Consider the following 24,109-nt stretch of genomic DNA (forward strand, 5'->3'; position numbering starts at 1 on the left):
TTGCTAGAATACAGTAGGGAGGCATCTAAATTTGTAAAAAAATTTATCAAAATGTCTTTTGGCCGAACAAATCCGTGTCTTCCCATGTAATTCATTGAACTACTTAGGTATAGTCTAGGGTCAAAATTATAGAAGCAGTTGCCAGATTATAATTGAAAATACTATTAAGAACATTCTTCTTAGCTACAGACATTTTTTAAGATATACCCAGAACAGAAGGATTTTGTCTAAGTTAAGTTGAGCTCTAGTCCTTCCCATCTTGTTTATGTTTCGCCTTTATGTGCGTATATAGCCAGTGGCGAATCGAGGGGGGCATCCTCTCTGATGTAGTGGGGGATCTGTGGTTGGGATCGCTTGCTCTGGTTTTGGTTGGGAAGAAAGTATTTTTTTGTAATTGGTTTTTAATAGTTAAGTTTTTAATTATTGAGACTGTTTGTTTTTGCAAACAAGTTTGAAACAAGGTTTCCGTTACTTTGCGTGGTCTCTGTTGGATTTTACTACTGACACATATCGCCAAAAAGTATTCAATTAAATTTAGGTTTATCAGGGGAATCGCCGTATTACCACAAGAGCCAACTGGGAGGCGAAAATCTTCATTTCGTAATAAGGAGGGGAAATTTAAAATCCTAACTTCTTTAGGCTGTTGAAATGATATTTCAGGATTGAGCTGTCACAATGAAGCTGAAAAGCAAAATATTTACTTCTTTTTACTGTCGAAAATTTGTTTCAAGTATTACTATGGCACTGAGGCAAAGAGATTGATATCATTACCTTTTTTGGCTGTCTGTTTTGGTTTTTTGGGTTTGCTTTTTTTGCGAAGCAGGGTGGTTTATGCAGCATTGTTGTTTTTTGGGGGATTTGTATAATAGAAAGTAAATGAGAAGTATAATAGAAAGTAAATAATAGAAATGTGTGAGAAGTGCGAAAATTATTTATTTGAATTTTGGATTTTGGTGAGCAAATGGCGACTTCACTGCCTATTTTCATTTAGTTAAAGTTCTCCATTATATGACATATCACCTCATCCGTTCATCCTAAAACATTAAAATAAAGGCAAAACTCTTCAGAACTCTAGTAAAGGTTTGTATAAGTATATACTTAAAACTAAGTATGTGAGTCGAAATGAATGTCGGTCGGAATGATCAGTCAAAGGTCGGAGTAATCATTTATGGAGAAAAGATTTTCGAAGAATTGTTTGTAAGAGAAGGCAAATAATTATTATATTATTATTGTATAATTATTATATAATATATAATCTCTGAATTCTCAGTTTGAATCAGTGGAATGGCATCAATTTTTTAATTTAATTTTGTAATTTAAGCGAAATATATCAATTTTTGGAAAGTGGAAAGATACGCTACGCTTTAATGAAAAGTAAAATTTTGATTAGTAATTTTTTGAAATTTCGCCAAGTTGACACTGTTTGTTAAAACATTATTTTTTAGAAAGAAACAGTGATTAGTTAATGCTTTATTGCCTATACTTAAAACCCTCGTTTTGAATGTCTTCTGTGCATTTCTATCTCTTCGTTCTGTTTTTCTTGTTACACCGCTAAAAGAACTAGTATTTAATATTTAGTACATCTTTTACGAATATGCAAATTGTATCTGTATCCGCATTTCCTACTCTTCATAGCTATCATAATTAATAAGCGAGGCCACAAAGATATTTGATAAAAACCTTTTTAAAGACAATTTTTTTTTACAATAAAAAGCTTAACTCACTCGCTATAGCGGTCAGAAGTGCAAAGACAAAAAACTATACAGATAATATCTAATATATTTTTTTATAGATGGTGACCAGCTTTTGATTTTTTTTTTCTTTTTATGGAGGCGTGGTTTTTATAACTTACTATTTTTTTTAATCAATGTTTTTTTGCGACCATTTCAAACTACCTACCTACGACATATAATTGTCGAGGTTTTCTTTAAATTGCGAGTATTTCTTTGTTTACAATTTTATCGAAGCAACATATTATGCGCCCCCTCCCCTAAAGAAAATCTTGGATCTGCTCCTGTATTTAACTCAAACTGACAGATCTAAACTTCGTTTAATGTATTTCATTTACTTAAAAGTTTTTGCTAAGATACCCACTTTGCGAGAGAATTGTGTTTTGGGTTTGTAGGACATGGTAGACCAAATTAGAATCTTACCGTCTTCTGAACCTACAGCCGGAAACGGGGCAATGAAAATCTTTGGGCAGGTTCGCCTTTTCACGTTCTGTATATGTTCAATTGACGTAATGACTATTTTGTTTGTGTTGTTTTCTTTTTAATTTGTGAATTTCTTTTGTATTTCCCATGTTTTCAACTCTTTTTCTTTTTTCTTTGTATGAGCGGGCTCCAATCTATTATTAGTATCAAGCATCGTTCAAACCAATTCAGCACCTGGTCTTTGATTGCTCATCATTACTTCAAGTTTCTACGGTACTGAAAGAAAACTGCCGCCTTAAACTTACCAATCAGTAAATAATTTACGCAGGCTAAACCAAAAATGTAGGACATGGGATATAATTAAATAATCCCTCCCCTCATAGTAAACTCTTCGTGGAAAGTTCCTCCAACGTAAAATTACCCCTGGAAAGTTCTATCCAAATAATTCATCCTCACTGAAAATTCTCGAGCGAGCTTCTACTGCCTTTATTGGCCAGGTCTTGCGCCTAGACAACAAAATGGTGCACATTACATAGACTCGAAAATCGGATACCATTGTTCAGCATTTCCACTGCTTCCGAGAGGACGATTGCTAATTTTGCCATTGACGCTAGGCTCTGGTGAAGGAGGCGAATATACTTGTGGAGCTGGATTCAAGGTCGTTCAGTTTTAAAAATATGTTCCTGTTACATTATTGGTACTTTAGGACTTGATACCATTGGGACTACAGGTTCACTTTAGAATTTATACCATAACTAAAAATTATCTGCTTTATAGTGAGAAATACCCAGATTTCTAGAGTTCATATTATATTATGGTTTATTTGTTCTTCATTCCAAGTAATACTAGGTGAGACCAAGATGCTGTGTCATAGCTCAATCCATTATTTTTGTATGTTATTTAATGACTTGTGCAATTATTGAAACAATACTTATTTTTATGCCAAGTTTTTAAGATAATGTTAATTAATTACAAAATTAATGATAATGGTACATTATTTGCAATGAGCACGCTTACAAATTTCTTACGTTCAGCAGAATTTACGTAAAACTTAATAGGAAGGAGACGATAAAATCTCAACTGGTGCATTGGGGGATAGTTGTTCTTCTATTGAGGGTTTGGTGTTTCCTAGTAGCCGTTCTTCAGTCTCCTTCCTATTTTCAAGCTTACTAGTGAGAATTCTTCTTGTTCTTGCAGCAAGACCAGGTGACATTCCGCTTCCCTCGACATCTGAAATTCAGATGTTTCTTGTGAATTTGCTTAACTTTAAAATTCTACTGTAGAGAATTGTTGTGAAACAGGTTGCTGTGGTTCTAAATATCTTGTTGGAGCTCTTTAATTCTGAAGTTGCGAGTTCAGCATCCCCTGGGAGTGGGTGGACAGTCGGGAGTGGGTGGCATTCTATGGAGATGATAGTTTCGTAACATTTAAAACAATTTAATAGCTTTTTATACAGAATCTTCTGTCAAATTAATAGGAAGTTTGAATTTCAGTAGTTTTGGTACTATTAACAATAGATCATTGCTGCTCCGAGCTACCTTAGGCAAACACAGCTAATCATGCTATTCCACCCCAATTGTTTCAAGGCTTCACTCTTTTTTCCCTGCCAAGAAATTCCAATTCTCGTTAAACCCTCTTTTACGAATTCTTTCCATCTTGTCCATGGATGACGTGCTTTTTGTTTAGCCCTAAATTGATGATCCGAATATTTCAATTGGAAAATTTATAAATGCTCATAATTGGTAATTTTATCTCGTGGTCAAGGCAAACTTAGTCAATCATGATATTACCGTCCTATTTAGTCAATAGCCAAACGGGATTTTCTCTATCCCACGTGGCAACTATGTTTAAAGTAAAAGAAAGCTTTGATGCACACACCCTGCGCCCCTTCTCCTCTCTGGCTAGATTCGATGGTGTTTAAAACTATTAAATTAAGATTTATTATAATAAATTTCATAATTAAATTATTTGTTTGTTTATTCTATTTGATTATTTCTAGATTCATCACACAAGAAGGTCATAAGCTGGATATTGCACCTAGGCCTCCGATGGCTGTGACTAATGCAGTATCTTGGCGTTCGGAAGGAATTAAATATAGGAAGAACGAAGTTTTTCTTGACGTTATCGAATCAGTTTATTTGCTGGTATGATACTTTCCTCTTTTTCGAAAGTTTTCTTTGCGCGTTTTTTCTGCTACAGGCAGGATTGCTTCTTGCTTTGTATTCATACTATTTTCATAGGCTTTTCTCAATTAACAATTCTGAAAAAAGTACTTTTTGACCAGAAAAATACTTTTGGTGAAACTCAAGACCGTCGCGATCTTTTTCAAAACCCATAAAATAAGGCAATTCAACTGATACAGATATATGTACATTAAAATAAATAATTAAAAGATAAAATTACAAAATGTTTTCCTTTTACCATATTTTTGCTTCACTTCTCTTGTGGATTAGGACTGGAAAGTTCTTTCCGCATCGGAAAGATTTTTTCAGATAAATAAAAGCTTTCTGTTTTGTTTAGGGTGTACTTTAAAACGCACAATGCCGAAAGAAGGTAGTATTGGTGCTCTATTTTAAGTTACTATCCAAAGCGGATTTTCTATCAAGAAATTTTCTAGAAAGATTTAAGAGAAATCAGCTTTCACCGAAATGTACTTGCCGTAAATCATTTAATGATATCGTTTGGTTGTCCTTGCTTACCACAATGCACTGTCAGAATTTGCTCCTAATTATATTTTATCCTGAAGTTAGACAAAAATAAAAAATAATAATAAAAACCGAGAAACCAAAGGGAATATCAGCCAGTGGACAGAAAAGAAGCAAAAAGGATCAAAGGAAAATTTTTGGCAAGGACCTTCGACAAGCCGTCTTTATTTCCCCAAAAAAAGATGGAAAAAACTAACTTTTTGACATCAAATATCCGTTTTCAGTATTTTTTATGCTCTGTTAGATTGCGCTTCGAAAGGTTAGTTTTTCTCTTTTTTTAGAACTTAAGACGGCTTGGCGGAAGTCCTTGCCGAAATATGTGCTTTATTCTTTTTGATTCTTTTCTATCCACAGGCTGATATTACCTTCGTTTTCTTGGCGCTTTGATTATATTTATTTATTTATCAAACGTCATGTATGGCCAGTTTGATCTTAGAATGTATTTCTATTTTATCCTAAAGGTAACTTATGTACTTTTTGGTCGTCCAAATATTATGTATGGCCAGTTTGGTCTTAATTAACTTGGTCTTAGAATGTATTTGTTTTTTTTATCCTATAGGTAACTTGACAACTTTTTGGTCGTCCAAACGTCATGTATGGCCAGTTTGGTCTTAGAATGTATTTGTATTTTATTATAAAGGTAACTAGTGCTTTCTGGTCGTCCGAAATTTTTTGGTTATTTTTGAACGAATGGAAACTGAAAACACAATTCAAATCAATTCTTATTGACCGCCGAAAATACTTTTGTGGGACAAATCAAGAAATTCAGACCCGGCCAAGGTTGGTAATTCACGAAAGTATGGGGAGATTGGTAAGGATTTCTTCCAACTTTTATTATGACGATACACAAAAATATATTTTTTTAAAAATCATTTTGGGGTAAGTGAGGGATAGTCAATTTTATTTTTCAAGGCAATATTAAAAAAGATAATTTTCAAAATCTCAAGAGAGGGAGGGGTGCCAAACAATTTGAAACTCCTTCTGAAAACATAGTAGTTCGTTTACCCAAAAGCTGTTGCTTAGAGTCCGTTGAAATCCGTTAGGTACAAAATTGGCTTCAAGATTAGTCCAAATAATTTTATGTCAGAAACACTCAAATTGGAGCCAAGTCGTGGCAAGCGTATAAATACTGCTGGTAACTGTGTTGAAAAGTGTCAAGTGCTTGTCTTGATCAAATGAATTATTTCGGAGCAACAGCAAATTGTCTTGTTACTTGTTCAATGATTCCTGTAACAAAAAACGTCAAATGGCTAAAGCATTGAAGAAAGGGAACGGATGTATACACGGAGCTACACATAAATAAAACTAAGATAATGAAAATCAGGGCTTCGTTAGGATGTCAAAAAGTCATAATGTATTACTCAAAAGTTGTAGTGATTTTCTGTGATAAATGATATATATATATATATATATATATATATATATATATATATATATGTGCATTTTCCGGATTTAAAACTACATTCATTCAGCTGTGTCGGTGAATCTTTATTTCCATTATTTTTTTTGCGAATATAATTGGAAATTTTTTAATTATTTTTGCTCTAGACAATCACTTGTCTAGGGCGAGTACGTGGGTGAACGCAAGGATTTCCCTCGAGAGGGTGAAAGAGCAAGAGAGTAAAATTGATCCTGAAGATGACTTTTTTATACAGATAGTGTCATATGTCCCAAATGAAAGAAAATTTTGTATGTTTTATGTACATTGTTTTCTAAGGGGCAATGTGGCTGAGCGCCCCTCCTTTCTTTCCTCCTATGATGGGGACCTGACGTGCAAAAATTGGGAAGCATATAAGTCATGCTACTTGACACTTTTCATGGCCTACTGAAATTTGCTGGGAGATTTTGTCAGAAAATGCCAGTGCTTCCACCATCCCCGAATTTGTCGGCATTTTTTTTTTCGAGTTCTTCTACTGGTTGCTCTGGAACTTCTTGCATATCTGGTGGGGACTAAGACTAAAACTTGAATTGGGGGGGGTATCACTTTTTGTGGCTATAATTTTCAATTATTATTGAGGGAGCAATAAGGAATAAAAATCAAACAACTATACATTTCTATATTTTAAAAAGAAAATCTTTGATTTCTGACATGAAATAAATTAATATCTTTATTAGAATAACGAGTTTATTTTTTTTTATCTATGACGCTTTTATTTTCTCTTAACTCAAAATTGCCCATATGAAGAAGCATCAGTCACCATACTCACTCAGTGGGTTCCTCCCTTAACGGCGGAACATCTTCGTCATCCAAGCGGGATCTTTAATAATCTAATCTTCTTCTTCTAATCTAATCTTCTTAATCATCATCCAAGTGTGAAAACACCTTCGTCATCCAAGCGTGATCTTTAATAATTTAATCATCTTCTTTTCTTGTTAGGCCAATGCTAACGGTAATGTTCTTCGAAGCGAGATTGTCGGTTCGATCAAAATGCGTGTCTATCTGTCCGGCATGCCCGAGCTGAGACTTGGACTAAATGACAAAGTTTTGTTTGAATCCACGGGGCGTGGCAAATCGAAGTCAGTTGAATTAGAGGATGTGAAATTTCATCAGTGTGTAAGGCTATCAAGATTTGATAATGATCGCACCATTTCATTTATACCCCCTGATGGGGAATTTGAACTGATGTCTTACAGACTGAATACGCATGTAAGTAATTTTTATACTCTCTATTAAAGCCTACTACTCTTGCTTCGGGGGAAATCTTCTCCAAATCGTTTTTAAAACTATCGGGGAACTATATAATGAATTACTACCTAAATTGTCAAAAACAAATTTGAGCTTAAAAATCTCTTCTAAACTCCCTGGACTTTGTTCCTATGAACATATAATTGTTAAACTTAATAGAAACCAGTCTCTTGACTTTTATAATTGCAACTAATTAACGTTGGAAAACGATTCGAAATATTTAGGTTCAAACACCCTCTTTTTGGAGAATCTGCCCCTCCCTCCACCTCCACTCCTGCTAATTTCCTCTGAAATCTTGTTTTGATGCACATGTGGGCATACTATCTCAAAACTTGGACATATCTTTACACAGTTAGAATTAATGAAAATCAGAAAATTTTTCGAAATATATGGGTATAATGGCCCTTTTTTGAAGCACCAGATCCCCACGCCCACTCCAGCTAATTCCCTCTGAAATTTTTGTTGATGCACATCGATCCATGTGGGCATAGAACCTTAAAATGTGATAGTAACTTTCTACAGTTATAATTAATAAAAATTTGAAAGCATTTCGAAATATATGGGTTTGATAACCCTCTTTTGAAGCACCAGACCCCCTACGTCCCTGTTATTTCCCTCTGAAATTTTGGCTTGATGCTCCTGTGAGCGTAGAATATTAAAACTTGATAATAACTTTTCACAGTTAGAATTTAGAAAACATTTCGTAATATATGGGCTTAAAGACCCCTTCTTGAAGCAACAGACCCCTCTCGTCCACTCCTGCTATTTTCCTCTGAAAGTTTGGCTTGAAGCCCCTATGGGCCTAGAATCTGAAAACTTGATCATGACTTTACAGATTTAGAATTAATGCAAATTTGAAATCTTTTCGAAATATGTGGGTATAATGGCCCTCTTTTTGAAGAACTAGATCACCCACTGTACTTACCATCTTACTCTCAGAGTACGTTGGTGTTCACACCTTATAGTCAAGAAGAATTAATACCATTTGCAGATGACACTACTTTAGGTGCTGCAGCTCCGGATGAGTCATCCCTTATTCTAAAGCTTCAAGCAATGACTGAGAAAATACTCGTTTGGTTTTACATGAATCAATTAACTTTAAATGTAAAAAAAGTCTTACCTTCTTATTTCTTCTTGTAGAGGTGTGAGCTGCCCCACAATTACTGAGCTTCATACACCAAGAGGCTCCATAGGTCGTGCCCCGGATCGATATGTGCGATTCCTGGGAGTTCTTTTGGATGAAAATTTATCATTTAAGTGGCATGTTCAAATAATAAGAGTGAAAATTTCCCGTGGACTCGGTATCATCCGAAAATTAAAGCGTTTATTTCCTTTCCCTGTCCTTCGTCTTTTATACTTTTCTCTGATTTACTCTTATATATGTTACTGTTCGTCTGTGTGAATGTCCATATTTCCCTCGGTACTTGCTCCTATTCACAATCTTTATGAGAAAGTGGCAAGAATTCTCCAGTCGGCTACACAAACTCCTCTTGACCTCCTCAAAATTAAAGATCTCTATGTTTTATCTCTATCTTCCTTGGCATATCAATACTTCCAGGGAGATCTCCCATGTTGTTTTTTGGGACTGCTTAAACTAGTAGGGGAGGAAAATTTGTATATAGTTCATAACCGGGAGAATGTGATTATTCCAGCTAGTCCCTCGGTTCGTTCAGACTTCGGCCTGGCTGTGACTGTGGGACGTGCTTGGAACTTGGTTCCCGCTGAGATCCGGCAGTCACGAACACTTGGCTCCTTTAAGAGACAGATGATAAGTTTCTTATTAAAGGCTTCTTATTAAATGTTTCTTATGGTTTATTTATTATTATTTTTTTGGGTTGTTGTTTTGTTGGTGTTGTATCCTCAATGACGCGAGAATTTTAATTTGTGTTTTATTGTCGGGTGATGTGAGGGTCGCTGTTTCGTGGGGACTGTCGGTGAGTTGATTTCTTATCCTCACATATTTATATTTAGATGTTGGTTAGTATGTTTATGACAAGTCTTATGATTCTTTATTTATTGTATGCCGTTCCCCAAATAACGAGCCATTGAGCCCTTTGGGATATTGTTTTTGTTATTGTTATTTTATGAAAATAAATAGAACTTGAACATGCCCACTCCAGCTAATTCCCTCTCAAATATTTGATTGATGCACCTGTGGGTATAGAATCTTAAAACTTGATCATAGCTTTTTACAGTTATAATTAATAAAAATTATAAAATATTTCGAAATATATGGGTTTAATGACCCTCTTTTGAAGCACCAGACCCCCCACGTCCCTGCTATTTCCCTCCGAAATTTCGGCTTGAAGCCCCTGTGGGCATGAAACCTTAAAACCTGATAGATTGAATCTTTACCCAATTTCCGCTATGCCTTTTTTGCTGGTTCAGTTTAAATTAAAGTATTAATTAATTAACGTGTAATTAAAGTACTCTAAAGTTTTTGGAACAAAGACCATCCTTCCCAAGCGATAAAACCCTAAACGCCTTTTGCATATTTTTCCCTGCATTTTTGGCTCTGATCAAGAATATTTAAGATTTGTAAATGTTACACCAATTATCTACAATTAACTCAAATACTGTCCAGTTGCTTTTTGCTATTTAAAAACGTTTCGAGCTGATACTCTTTTTTTATTTATTCTCGTTGTTCCGTTTACTGTTCATTGCTTTTCAAATACAAGACGACTGAAGATTAATCAATAGAAGGGGGACCAAAATAATCAAATTTAATAATTAATATATGCCGCCTGAGGTCAACGGAGTTGCGCACGCTCTTCCTCCATTCCAATCTGTTCAAACTCTCCCACTTTACACCCTCCCAAGAAGTTACTATTTCCCTTAAATCTTTCCTTACGACATCCTCCCACCTCATTCGGAAACGACCTGTCAGTATAAATTGTGGGCTATATCATATTTTTAGCTCTATACGTAGAAATCTTGTATAATCATTGTCTTTCAGCTTGCTTTTTTTTGGGGGGGGGGGCAAAATCCTCTTGGGTGTGATTTTAGTTTGATTGTTTTTTCAATAAAAAGCTTGGATATTGGACTGAGTTCTGGAACTTAAAACCACCTTCATAGAAAATAATTTGGTATCAACTTCCATAAACCACTCTAGACAAAATAAGCACATGAGCTCTAAAGAAAATACAAAGTAATATACTCCGATCTTTATGCCTAACCATCTATCACATAACATAGGTCAATTGAATCAGAGCAAGAGTTCTAGGTTAATTGAAATTAGCTGGCTAAAGGATTTTTAATATAGTTATGTTTTTAAGGTGTTGATAGGTAGTGTAGTATGAAAAAAGTATTTAGTTAAATAAAAGTAAAAAAAGTATTTAATCTAAAAGTATTTAGTTAAATTGGACCTCGTGCTCGAGTTGAGATTGTGATTAAATTAAAAACGGTATTCGTGTCTTGTAGGCATCACAGCATATTTTGGATCAGTTTAAGACTGTTCTTGAAGAAATCTTCAGTCCAGGAGCTGGGTTTGCATTACTCACCACACTGCGACCTACTATTCTTCCAAATAACCAGGATTTATTCCATTGGCTGTAAAGGGGTCATCGGAGTGGACGTAGTACCATGAAGAACCCCTTGTAAATAGGTTATGAATTATAAATGTTAATTATAATCAATTAAAATTAATGTATGGTTTATCTTTGGAAATCAACACAGTGCAAAATTTCAGCTGAATAGGAACACTGAAAGAGAGGGAAATGTTGATTAGAAGACACGGTGTTTAGCCTAAACCCTTTTATATCAATTTAATGTAGTTAAAGTTATATTAAGAGTTAATTAATAGTATTTAGAAAGTGATAATATTATTTTCAACCGCAGGTGAAGCCATTAATTTGGATTGAGTCAGTAATTGAACGTCATGCTCACAGTCGAGTTGAAATCATGGTAAAAGCGAAGTCACAGTTTAAAAGAAGGTCCACTGCCAATAACGTTGAAGTGATTATCTCCGTTCCACAAGATGCGGATTCACCAAAGTTCAAAGCGACAGTTGGTAGCTGTAAATATGCACCAGAACAGAATGCTGTCATATGGACAATCAAATCCTTTCCGGTAATTTTCTGTTGCTGTTGCTTTTGGCTATCTTCTCCTTAAGAACTCCAGCTAAAATGGAGTAAAATATTTGCCATATAACTTGTGTCATCGAAGGTTTTTCACTTTCTTTTTCATCTGACATGGTAGATAAATGATTGATTTTCTTTTTAACTATAAATGTTAAACAAAGCCAAATAAATCACCATGTAACCTCTTCAAGGTTCTGCGGCTGGGAATGTAGGGAGAAAGAAAAATTAACCCACCAAAAATGAAAATGACTATCATCCGCCCACCATTCGACTTTCGACAATAGAGTTAGTTTCTACACTAGAGTCACGTGGCTTATGCTTAGCAAAAAGATACATTCCCTTTTCGCGTCGTGCCATTCTCTTCACTCTCCGAAACCAAGAAAATGCTTCTTGGGCTACATCCGAAATGGACCCGTATTCCTAGTATTCAGGTGGCCACTAATCCTTGAAATTTTTAGCATCAGTTGCTTAGCGTTTATTCCAATCTCAAAATTGAATCCCTCAACTCCTTTTAATTACCAATAAAGTGCTCTAATCCAGCGCTAAACCCACAAATTTGACTAAAATATGGACCACCCTGTAGCCTAAATTGTTTTTCTCCAATCGGCATTAAATTACTTCGCTGAAATCATTCACCTTTTTCTCTCCTTCCGAAGTGCTACTTTATCCTTCTTTTTATCAACCTCCTCCTCCTGATTTAACCAATATTCCTTCCATCATATCAGATTGACCTTGACTTAGACATCCCGAGACATGCCACCTTCGTCTAGCATGTCTTCCATAACTCTATTCTGTGCTCTTTCAGTAAAGTCTTCACTCACATACCAACGAACCTTGTCTCTCCCGTACCCACCTGACAATTCCATATTCACGAAACGGCTCTACGTTTCAGTATTTTCTTCTGTTTTTGTTTTTTTCTAAAATCCTTCCTATTATCATGAATCGTTTTTCTAAATGCTGCCGTAACTTTTCGATCCTCGGGAAATGATGTAATTCCTCTCCCAGATCTTGGCGATTCTCACTAGTCTCTTACTCCAAAAAGTATCTAGGCTTAAATCTTTTCTTACTACTAGAGCTATAGATCTGTCTTTTTAGCCAAAAAATATTCGTAAGTACCAGAGCTGAATCCTTTCCAATCCAAGTCCTTCTTCAATATCATCACAGGTCTGAACCGTAGTGTTCTGTCATAATCAACCTTTCTGAAATTTCTTTACTTTCATATCCGTTTAGCTTAGATTTTCTATGCTAGTTCTAACAGTCATTCTAAGATTAATTAGCATTTCGTTAACTTGTCTAATAATTCAATTCCTAAATAATTCAATTCGTTGATTATTTTTATCTATTTTTCTCTATAACTAAATTTTACTCCCATTTCTTCGCTTATCCATTTTACTTCAGGACGGAGTTCGAGTCTTAAAGCTGCCAATCCTCTGGCTTGGGATTAGTTGTGTAACTGCAAGCTCAACAAAAATTAGTCTGGGGATTTTACGGTTAAACAAATTCCCACATAACATCAGAGTTCAAGGTGTCCGGTTACTCGGGATAAGCCCTGGTGATGCTACAAGTAAAGATAAGATTATTCCGCTTGTCATACATACTGTGTTTACTGACTTGTCCGTATTCAAAGCTAACTACTTTACAGACCATTTAAGTCCGAAGTTGGGTCTAAGAATTTTTGAAGCTTTTCTGTACTGTCGGATAGAGATTTCACGTCATTCTCATCAGTCTACTTTAGCAGCTCTACGTATACTAATGTTTCTTCTTTTTTCTACTGCCTCTCCAATATTCACTAAAGCTCTTGACCGTTATCATTACTGTATCCTATAATTATTAAGAACGCTCTTGCTAAGTGTATTCCTAAAAGACTTCTTTTCAATAGACTTCCTAGTTAGTGGAATACGTGAGAAAATATGGGTGAGAAATTGTTTTTCGGACAAAACCAAGCGAGAGATTTTACCGACTGGGTGGCCATTTTCCCCGATTGTTTTTTATTAATAATTAGCATAATGTCCGTTTTGAATACGCTACGTAAAATCACTGCACGAGTCAGTAAACCCACTGCATTTACCGGCAGAGATTGAGATTCCGGTAAATTTCATGCCACTATTTTCATGCTCTTTATTTGAACAAATGGAAAATTGTGGCACCATCTGTAAAATTACATCAGGAGCTGGTAAAACTGCTGCGTTTACCGACCAAGTTCGAGATTTCTGTAGATTGCATGTCACTATGTCAAAGAATGTGGTAAAAATGCGCTAAGGAAACTTTCTAGGTTCAGCTTAAATATTAAATTTTGAAAGTCTTGAAGTTTTGTGCTCCTAGCTTACTACTTTCTTTAAAATATCAAAGAAGATTTGCCCGGAAAGCGATTTTTTTTACAATAATGGCTGTTTTGCTTCATCTGTCACTCCTAAAAAAGGTTAAAAAATGTATATGACTTATTATTGTCACAAGGCAACTTTCAACTTAAATTTTTTACTCATTCGTCTTAGTAAATTCGTCTTAATTTAGAAGAAGTTACCAATTTATGTGTTCCTAATTGTCTTTCCTATTATTTTGTCATAACCTTTTTTTTTGTTATATTAATTTTGCTTTCTATTTTTATGGCGTTATGACCTACTAAGTAATTGAACTTTTTCGGCCCCTTAGTGCCTTTTTTGCCAACTTTTATCGGGAATTTTGCAAATTTTAGCCACCCCGCTATAGCTTCCGCAACATTATACGAAACAAGTCTGGTTGTTCGTATATGAAAGATCTTATGATGCCTATTCTACCTCATACACCACTTTTAAAAAGAGTAAGGAAACTGACCTTGATTCTGGAATATTTTTTACCTGTTTACGCCTTTTTTTATGGCACTTGGTATTAACCAAGTGACATATAGCAATCGCAAATTCTGTCGGTCCCAGTTTTGCTACTTTAGGCACTTCCAGGTAAGCTAGGACGATGAAATTCGGCAGGCTCATCAGGGACTGGACCAGATTAAATTAGAAATAGTCGATTTCCTGATTTGACAATCTGGGGGGGGGGGGGGGGGCAATGGGGGTCGGTTGATTTGGAAAAAATAGAAAAAACGAAGTATTTTTAACTTACGAAGGGTTGATCAGATCTTAATGAAATTTGATGTTTGGAAGGATATTGTATCTCAGAGCTGTTATTTTAAATCCTGACCGGATCTGGTGGCATTAGGGGGAGTTGGGAGGGAGAAAACTAAAATCTTGGAAAAGACTTAGAGTGGAGGGATCGGGATGAAACTTGGTGGGAAAATAAGCACAAGTCCTAGATACATGATTGACATAACCGGAACGGATCCGCTCCCTTTGAGGTAGTTGGGGGGGGGGGGGTAATCCGGAAAAAAATGGTATTTTTAACTTACGAACGAGTGATCGGATCTCAATGAATTTTGATATTTAGAAAGATATCGTGTCTCAAAGCTCTCATTTTAAATCCCGACCGGATCTGGTGAAATTGGGGGGGGGGAACCTAAAATCATGGAAAACGCTTAGATTGGAGGGATCGGGATGAAACTTGGTGGGAAAAATAATCAGAATATATTCTGCCGATACGTGATTGACATAACTAGAATGGATCCGCTCTATTGGGGGGGGGGGGGGTAATTCTGAAAAATTCAAAAAATTACGTATTTTTAACTTACGAAGGAGTGATCGGATCTTCATGAAACTTCATATTTAGAAGGACCTTGTATCTCAGATCTCTTATATTAAATATCAACCGGATTCAGCGTCATTGGGGGAGGGACCGGAAATCTTAGAAAATACTTAAAGCGGAGAGATCAGGATGAAATGGAGGGGAAGAATAAAAACCTATCTAAGATACGTGACTGACATAACCGGACTGGATCTGCCCTCTTTGGTGGAGTTGGGGGGGGGGGGGTGGAGTAATTTGGAAAAATGTGGTATTTGTAACTTACGAACGGGTGACCAGATCTTAATGAAATTTGATATTTAGAAGGATCTTGTGCTTTAAAGCTCTAATTTTAAATTCCGACCAGATCCTGTGACATTGGGGGGAGCTGGAGGGGGAAACCAGAATTCCTGGAAAACGTGAAAATTGGGGTATTTTTATCTTACGAATAGGTGATCGAATCTTAATGAAACTTGATATATATAGAAGGATCTTATGTCTCAGCTGCTCCATTTTTGACTCGAATTGGATCCGGGGACATAGGGGGTTGGAGGAGGAAAACAGAAATCTTGGAAAACGCTTAGAGTGGAGAGATAGGGATAAAACTTGATGGGAAGAATAAGCACAAGTTCTAGATACGTGATTGACGTAATTGGAACAGATCCGTTCTTTTTGGAGGAGCTGGGGTGGGGGTGTTAATTTGGAAAAATTAAAAAAAATTGAGGCATTTTTAACTTCAGAACGGGTGACTGGATGTTAATGAAATTTGATATTTAGAAGGATTTCATGTCTCAGAGCTCTTATTTCAAATCCCGACCAGATCTTTTGACATTGGGGGAAGCTGGAAGGGGAAATCGGGAATCTTGGAAAACGCTTGGAGTGGAGGAATCGGGATGAAGCTTGGTGAATAAAATAAGCAAATGTCCTTGATACGTGATTGACGTAACCGTACTGGATTCGCTCTCTTTGGGGGAAGGGGCTCAGTGATTTGGCGAGTTTGGTGCTTCTGGACGTGCTAGGACGATGAAAATTGGTAGGCATGTCAGGGAGCTGCACAAATTGACTTGATAAAGTCGTTTTCCCAGATTCGACCATCTGGGGAGCTGAAGGGAGAGAAAAAATTAGAAAAAATGAGGTTTTTATAACTTACGAGTGGGTGATCGGATCTTAGTGTATTTTGATATTTAGAAAGACATCGTGACTCAGAGCTCTTATTTTAAATCCTGACCTGCATTAAGCCTCTGATCTTCCTTTTAAATCAATCTATTGATTCTTAGAATTTTGTTAGAGCTCATACCATATGAGCTCTTGGCTCTTCTTGCCTCGTCACAAGTGCCATATGAGCTCTTACCTCTTGTTTTAATAACCTAATAACAGTCCCGTCGTTTATCCCCCCCTTACTATAATTTGAATGGTCGTGTAGACTACCCGACATAACTTTGAGGTGTTCAAATGCTTGATTTATTTAAATCTTGTTTTCTTCAGCTTGAAAAAAATATATAACATAAATATAAGAATTTTATGCAATGGTATTTTACCTTAAATACTTGTTAACTTTAGAGCAGGCGCATTTGTCATTTCCACAAAATGGTTATTTCATGCCGTTTTCAATATTATATTTAAAGTAAGTAAACTGTATTTGTAATATATATATATATATATATAAATATATATATATATATATATATATATATATATATATATATATATATATATATATATATATATATATATATATATATATTTATATATATATATATATATATATATATATATATATGTGTGTGTGTGTGTGTGTGTGTGTGTGTGTGTGTGTGTGTGTGTGTGTGTGTGTGTGTGTGTGTGTGTGTGTGTGTGTGTGTGTGTGTGTGTGTGTGTGTGTGTGTGTGTGTGTGTGTGTGTGTGTGTGTGTGTGTGTGTGTGTGTGTGTGTGTGTGTGTGTGTGTGTGTGTGTGTGTGTGTGTGTGTGTGTGTGTGTGTGTGTGTGTGTGTGTGTGTGTGTGTGTGTGTGTGTGTGTGTGTGTGTGTGTGTGTGTGTGTGTGTGTGTGTGTGTGTGTGTGTGTGTGTGTGTGTGTGTGTGTGTGTGTGTGTGTGTGTGTGTGTGTGTGTGTGTGTGTGTGTGTGGTGTGTGTGTGTGTGTGTGTGTGTGTGTATGTGTGTGTGTGTTAGGTTATATATTACATATTATAATATACATATATAATTATACATTTTTATGAAAACCCGTCATACAAAATCAAGAAGACAGAGCAGTAAAAGAAAACAAAATAATAAAACAATAAAGACAACAGTAAAACACTTCGCAAAATACGAGACAAGCAAATAACACAAAAGAAACCCGAAAAAAAAACATCTAAGCGAACGGGTATAATTTACATAATATATGACCGAAAAAAATAATCTTCATGAACGGCGACATGCTATATATGCTGCAGATCAATATATACTGACGACATTTTCCCGAAGCTTGCACAAGCGACGTTAGAGCTTTCTCCATAATAGTTGAACTTTATTGGGCACTGTATTTAGTGAGAAGGAGAAATAGAGTGCCCGCGAAGGTTGTTCCAATAAAAGAAGTGAACTTGCGAACAGTTGTCTCGGTTAGGCTAAAGGTTTGAATTGGTTTTATTTTCGGGAAAAAACTTGCTTGTTCTGGTCACATAATTTTTTTCGCCTTTTATTTTAGGTTTCTTTTTTTTACATTTTCGTTTATGTTTGTTGTTGTTTTTTTGGGGTGGGGGGGAGGTGGTTGTCTCTTGATGAAGGTGGTTGTTTTCTGTAATTTAATTTTACACAAAAGAGTGCCTTAAAATCCAAGTCAATTGTCAACTCAAACAAGTACCGTAGAATATTTTTAGACAAATTATTTCTGCTTTGTTTTATATTGAAAATTCTAAATAGTCGATATAGTGTTTAAACTTATTTCTTTGGTATTTTATTATAGGGAGGGAAAGAATTTTTAATGCGAGCCCATTTTGGCCTGCCAAGTGTGGAGGGAGAAGAACTTGAAGGAAAACCGCCAATTCAAGTTAAATTCGAAATTCCATATTTCACAACTTCTGGAATTCAGGTACGATCTTTATCTTATGATCGCAGGAATAATTACTTTATCTTACGTTTGGTATCATATGACTTGCCAAAAAAGTCTTTCGATATAAGTAACCAAAAAAATGTGTGTTTTTGTGAATTACTGTTTGGGGAGGAGGAGCTTGGACAGAATGCAGTAATATTACAAAGTCAAATTTGTTAAGTAACTGGCAACAAGCCACAGGTTTGAAACTACTGTTCATCAGTGCTTAAAATAATAACATACTAATTATAATAAATACTAACTATAACTATTAAAATAAAAAAAAAATTAAAAATACAAAGCTTCTACATGAACAACTGGCCTGTGTAAAATTATGTTTAACTCTGATTAAACTTGTGGCGTCAATACGTTTTTTCCGAGATTTATATTTTTTTTTCATATGGACTCTACCTATAGGATTCGGACCTTTCACAAAATATTCATTATTAGTTAGTCATGATCTTGAGTTCACCAGACGCCAATTTCATCGACTTCACTATTAAATTTCCGAGATTTTATCCTCAAATGTCTTATATTTGGGATCTACAACAAAGAATAAGCGTGTTTTGTTTGAAAAGTATTTAGAAATAAAAGTATTTCGTAATGAATTTATTGAAAACACTAATTATAGTAAATATACTATAATAATATATAAATAATAATAATATTTTATTATTACATTATTTTTGATATTGTATTATTAATAATAATAATAATATAATGATAATATTTATAAATTATATATAAATATTTATGTATTAAATATTTTATGTAATAAATATTATATATTATTATATATATAATAATTATATATAGATATATATAAATTAAATATATATAAATTATATATAAACATAATTAATATTTATGATAATAAATTATGTTTAACTTTGATTAAAGAAATAAAGAACAAGTATGTTTTGTTTGAAAAGTATTTTTGAATCTGTTCAGTCATAGTTTTTTTTTGTGTTTTCTCCATGGGGGAGTTTTCTGATGGATAGATTCTCCAGGGGGAATTTTCTGTGGTAGTAACTTTCTACTAGGAAGGGGGATTTGTGGGAAAAAATTTCCATGGAGGGGAATTTCCGGCATGATTTGAAAAACAATCAAAAATTTAAGTTTTGTTTTAAATGAAAGTGTGGTACGAAATTTTTTTGTGGGATTTATCCGCAATAAATTTTCCAGGAAGAACTTCCAGCGAGAATGAAATTGTCTGGGGGAATTTTCCTGGGAGAGGGGGGTATTTTACGTGGGAGGAATTTTCTGTTGGGAAAAGAGTTTCTAATTGAAGGGGGACTGGATATCCCACATTATTTAAAAACGATCAGATATTAATTAAAAAAAAGATTTTTAATTTCTTTTCAAAATCGATCATAAATTAGTGTTTTTTTATAAAAAAAAATACAGAACAACTTAAGCATTAAGAGGAGAGTATTTAGGAGGGATGACCCCCCCCCCCCTCATACACAAAATACTTTTTGTTCGTTTTTAGTTTGAATGTTCCTGCTTATTTTCGGTTGAAAAATCTTGGTTTTTATTTAATTATATAAATTGAAGCTCATCTAATTGATAAGATTTATTGCCAAAAGCCTGCAGGCTATAGCAAAACAAAATACAACTAAGAACAACCGTCTAGGGCCAAACGAATAGCAGGTTTTCCTCAAATGGGATGGGAGGATGTCCTGAGAAGTGATTTATGGAAAATTGGAACTTCTTGGGATAGTTTAAGAGGGATCCTGTGAATAAATTGGGATGGAGGGGGAACATAAGTAGCTGTGTTGACCTCAGGCGGCTTGGTGTCTCAAAATGAAGACTTCAACGATTCTACGGCCATTAGAAGGAAATGAAAAGACAAACTAAACGACGGATCTTTTGCCTCTATAAAACTAGACATCTTCAGTGCTAAATGTAGAAAAAACCGGTTTAAAAGTGTAAAGATAAAATCTAAAATAATCTGTAAAATCTAAAAAAAAAAATTATAAAAAACAAACCAATTTAGTCTTTTCAGTCATCGACTAGTTAAAACAAGAGAGCTATATTGTGCTTTTTGTATACATTACCTTGGATACTTGGTAAATTTTCCATTGCTCTATTATGCTCTACTTTTGCTTTATCCGGCCCACTGTCATCAGTCGCTGCTAGGTATTCATATATACAAGGTATCCGGATACATTCATTTTTGGCAAAACTTGTTTGACTGGTTTTTTTGTGTGAAGAATTTCGACATCATTAATTGTATAATACCTTATAACATTAACCACATTGTATTTGGCAAATTCTACGGCTATCTTTTATGGCCTGTTCGAATAGTTGGCATAACTGTATCGAAGAAGGAAAAATCTTATCAAGTATTTTGCTACGGATCATATGAAAAGCATCATTAAGTTAGGAGTACATTTTGCCTTATAAAAAAAATCTTGCCAATGCTTCAAAGAAAAAAAACCAAATGAGTTTAAGGTAGATTCACTCAACTTGCCACATTTCCGGATGTATATAAAGAAATAATGAGAATTGCCGACAATCAGCGTCTCTTCCCTCTCGTCAACCCTTGTTAACGCACAGAATGAAGTTGCTAAATTGAAAGAAAATCTTCGTCAAGATAATCACATGCAGGTGACTGAGGAATGTTCAGGGGCCAAAAATGTGATCAAGGAACAATAATTAACACTCTAGTTACTAAGATCTATGATGCGATCAATCCGGACTACAGTTCCAAGTCTACTAGTGTTGAAAAAATGCCTGAAGGGTTTCATGCTCAAATTCTGTCGCTAGATGACCGTATTGAGATTCTAGAATACCACAATGACGATCTACAACAGGAAAGAAGGTTCAATGCTCTCCTAATCCACAGACTATCTCAGACTGGTGGAGAAAGACTGACTAATAGCGTCTTAGGACTGTTTTTTACTAATTTGGGTATCTATATGATTGCTACGGATATTCAGTCAACCGAGCGCTTACATACTCGAGCAACTTTAGTGGATAATTTTGTACCGCCTGTTCTTTCATTCCACTGATTGTGCAAAGCGCGCGTTTTCAAATAAGAAATAAGAAGACTTCAAATAAGACTTCGGGTCTTCTTATATTTTCAAATAAAAAGACCCGATAAAAAATATTTATATCTGAGTACTTAACACCAAAGCGCAAACAACTGTTCAATATGGCTCATGATAAATTTGGCGTCAAGAATGTGTGGATTCATGGAGGCTGCATTTTAACTAAGTCTGAAAATAATTGAGCCATCTTGAAAATCAGTTCTCTTAATAACATAATCACTGATATATAATCCATTGTTGTGATATGTTGAATCAATATTGAGTTTTTTTTGCTATTTGCAATTTTTTGTCTTTGCATCCTCAGTCGTTTTCCGACAAGTTTCTTGTTGGTTTGTCATTTAGATATTTAAGAGTTGCAATCTTTCAGCGGTTTAATGTTTTATTATGGATAGTATGACTATATGTTTGATTATGATAGACTGTCAGGTATGGAAAGTAGTAGGCTTTAGATCTTTCATTCTAATACTTCCGTTCTTTATGGGAAGATAAAACAAAAATTACGTTTCCTTGAAAGGGTGTTTTTGGGCTAAAAAGGGTAGTTAAATAATTTTATAATCTCATTCAGGAATAGAAGAACCTCACAGTGTCTAAAATTAGTAACAAAATAAGAAGCATCACGCGTGTACTTGTCAGAGACTAATATCTCCTTCTCTTTTGTTCTTTATTTCCTGTGATCTCTTAAATCTTGTTTTTCGGCCAGATAGTCTATCCTGCAAATTTAAAATTTAATAACTTTCGAACGCTATAGTAGAACAAGTGTTCTAACAATAATAGAACACGTAAGAAAATTTCTACTAACGTAGAGCTACGTAAGAAATTCCAGTGAAATGAGAGGTAACCAAAACTCAGTGAATAATTTACTGTTTGTAAGATTACTTATAGATGTTTTGATTACTTATATTATTTACTTATTGATTACTTATTGTAATCAATAAGTTTTGATTACTTATTGTTTTGTTTTGTTTTGTTTTGTTTTTGTTTTGTTTTTGTTTATTACTTTATTACTACTTATTACTACTTATTGTTTTGTTTTTGTTTGATTACTTTACTTATTGTTTTGATTATTTACTTATTGATTACTTATAGATGTTATGTTAGATGTTAAGATTTTCCTTAGCATAACTTTCTTTCCATCTATATTAAATAAAAACAAATTTCTTTTTTTTTACACATAAATGCTGGAAATTCATGCGAGATGCAACTTATTTACTTCATTTCTGAAAATTATGATTGACTACTTTTATCTAAAATACGTACTTAATATGCAAATGTTACACAAAAGCAGACATTTTTGCTTAGGAATCCCCCTCCACAATAGAGTGAAAAATGGGAGCTTAAAAACCAGTTTTTTTATTATGTCTATTTACTACTATATATAAGAGTAATCCTTCTATATCAAACAAAATTAAATTGAATAAAAATTTTATCTTTTTTTTAGTATATAGCTACGGAAAATGTGCGCGAGATAGCGTACTTCGTACTTCGAAACGAGCTTTGCTTCGTTTCTGAAAATGCTGAATGACTGCTTTTAACCACAATACTTACTTAATCCGCATGTGTACACAGTGACGGGAAAATTTCACCTGACGTTTGTCCAGAGCCTCCTCCTCGACACAGTGAAATATAATGATCCGCTTTTTGTATGAAATCCATCTAGTAGTATTTAAAAGATTGATTATATACTTCAGAGTTAAAAGAATTACTAGGGTTCTAAGCCCAGTTTTACAACCACCCCTCCCCCCCCCCAATTACAAGGAATCAAAATACTCGCACAGTTAGATTTCAAAAAGGGGTGATATGTCTATCATTCTTCTGGCCTTCTTTGTAACAGTTTTTGTGGTAGAATCAGTAGTAGCAAGTCTGAATGTTTGTCGCAAAGCTAGTCTCATTTTGTTTGTTGACTGCTCTGTAGAGTGTATAGTTCTAACTTTAAAAATCTGTAAAATTGTCCTTTAAGCTCACTTTTTCTTAAATTATGCATTTTATTTACGTTTTCATTAATATATGTTTTGAAATTATTTTTTGTTTTTTTCTGTATTGCTCGTTTCATTGAGGCTATGGATTTTCAATATTTGTCGGGGGATGCAGAATACTTGCGCCCCTCTTCCACGCGTATGTTATTCTCAAAATCTTTTTTTAGAAGAAGGGAGTGGAAGCACAGGGTAGAGATTAATTGAATTTCTTTTATATTGCAGGTTCGATACTTAAAAATAATTGAAAAAAGCGGATATCAAGCTTTGCCTTGGGTGCGTTACATCACACAGAATGGAGACTATCAACTGAGAACTAATTAATTTGTTTCAATTTTTAAGTTTGGATCTATTTTTTAACTATTTTCGTCTGAAATCATATAAGTCATTTCCATCCATTCCTATAGTTTTGCAAGAGTATTTGACGAATTATAGCCTGTTATGGATTTTATGTGGCCTGTATTTTAGTTTTATAACATCTAGGTTCCTAACCAAACAAAGAAAGATATTTATAATGGAGACAACCAAATTACGCAGGGAAAAAGTTACGCTTTAGGCCCCAGAACTCTCACGATATTTTTTTTGTAAAGTATAGCTGTTTTTTTTTTTTTTTTTTTTATTTACCTTCCCCACCCCGAAACTTGGACTATTCTAAAATAAATATCTTGATGCATACCTTATCGGGAACGTGCTGAAACTGGTGCTACTAGTAGGCGTTTTTTTTTTTTTTTTTTTTTTTTTTTT

The 24,109-nt window shown here is 34.6% G+C and overlaps 1 protein-coding gene across 1 annotated transcript in view; it reads left to right on the forward strand.

Annotated features, from left to right (window-relative positions):
* The window catches only part of LOC136041864 (AP-1 complex subunit mu-1-like), a 381,890-nt gene extending 358,074 nt beyond the window's left edge, over positions 1-23,816 (forward strand). Inside the window, exons 5-9 of the mRNA XM_065726643.1 lie at positions 4,153-4,297; positions 7,236-7,505; positions 11,382-11,612; positions 18,214-18,339; positions 23,591-23,816. Of these exons, the coding sequence (XP_065582715.1) occupies positions 4,153-4,297; positions 7,236-7,505; positions 11,382-11,612; positions 18,214-18,339; positions 23,591-23,689 (871 nt within the window). The 3' untranslated portion in view covers positions 23,690-23,816. The remainder of the gene's footprint in view (positions 1-4,152; positions 4,298-7,235; positions 7,506-11,381; positions 11,613-18,213; positions 18,340-23,590) is intronic.
* Positions 23,817-24,109: the final 293 nt, after the last annotated feature.

This window comes from Artemia franciscana, unplaced genomic scaffold (assembly GCF_032884065.1).
Source record: "Artemia franciscana unplaced genomic scaffold, ASM3288406v1 PGA_scaffold_47, whole genome shotgun sequence".
NCBI classification, from domain to species: Eukaryota; Metazoa; Arthropoda; class Branchiopoda; order Anostraca; family Artemiidae; genus Artemia; species Artemia franciscana.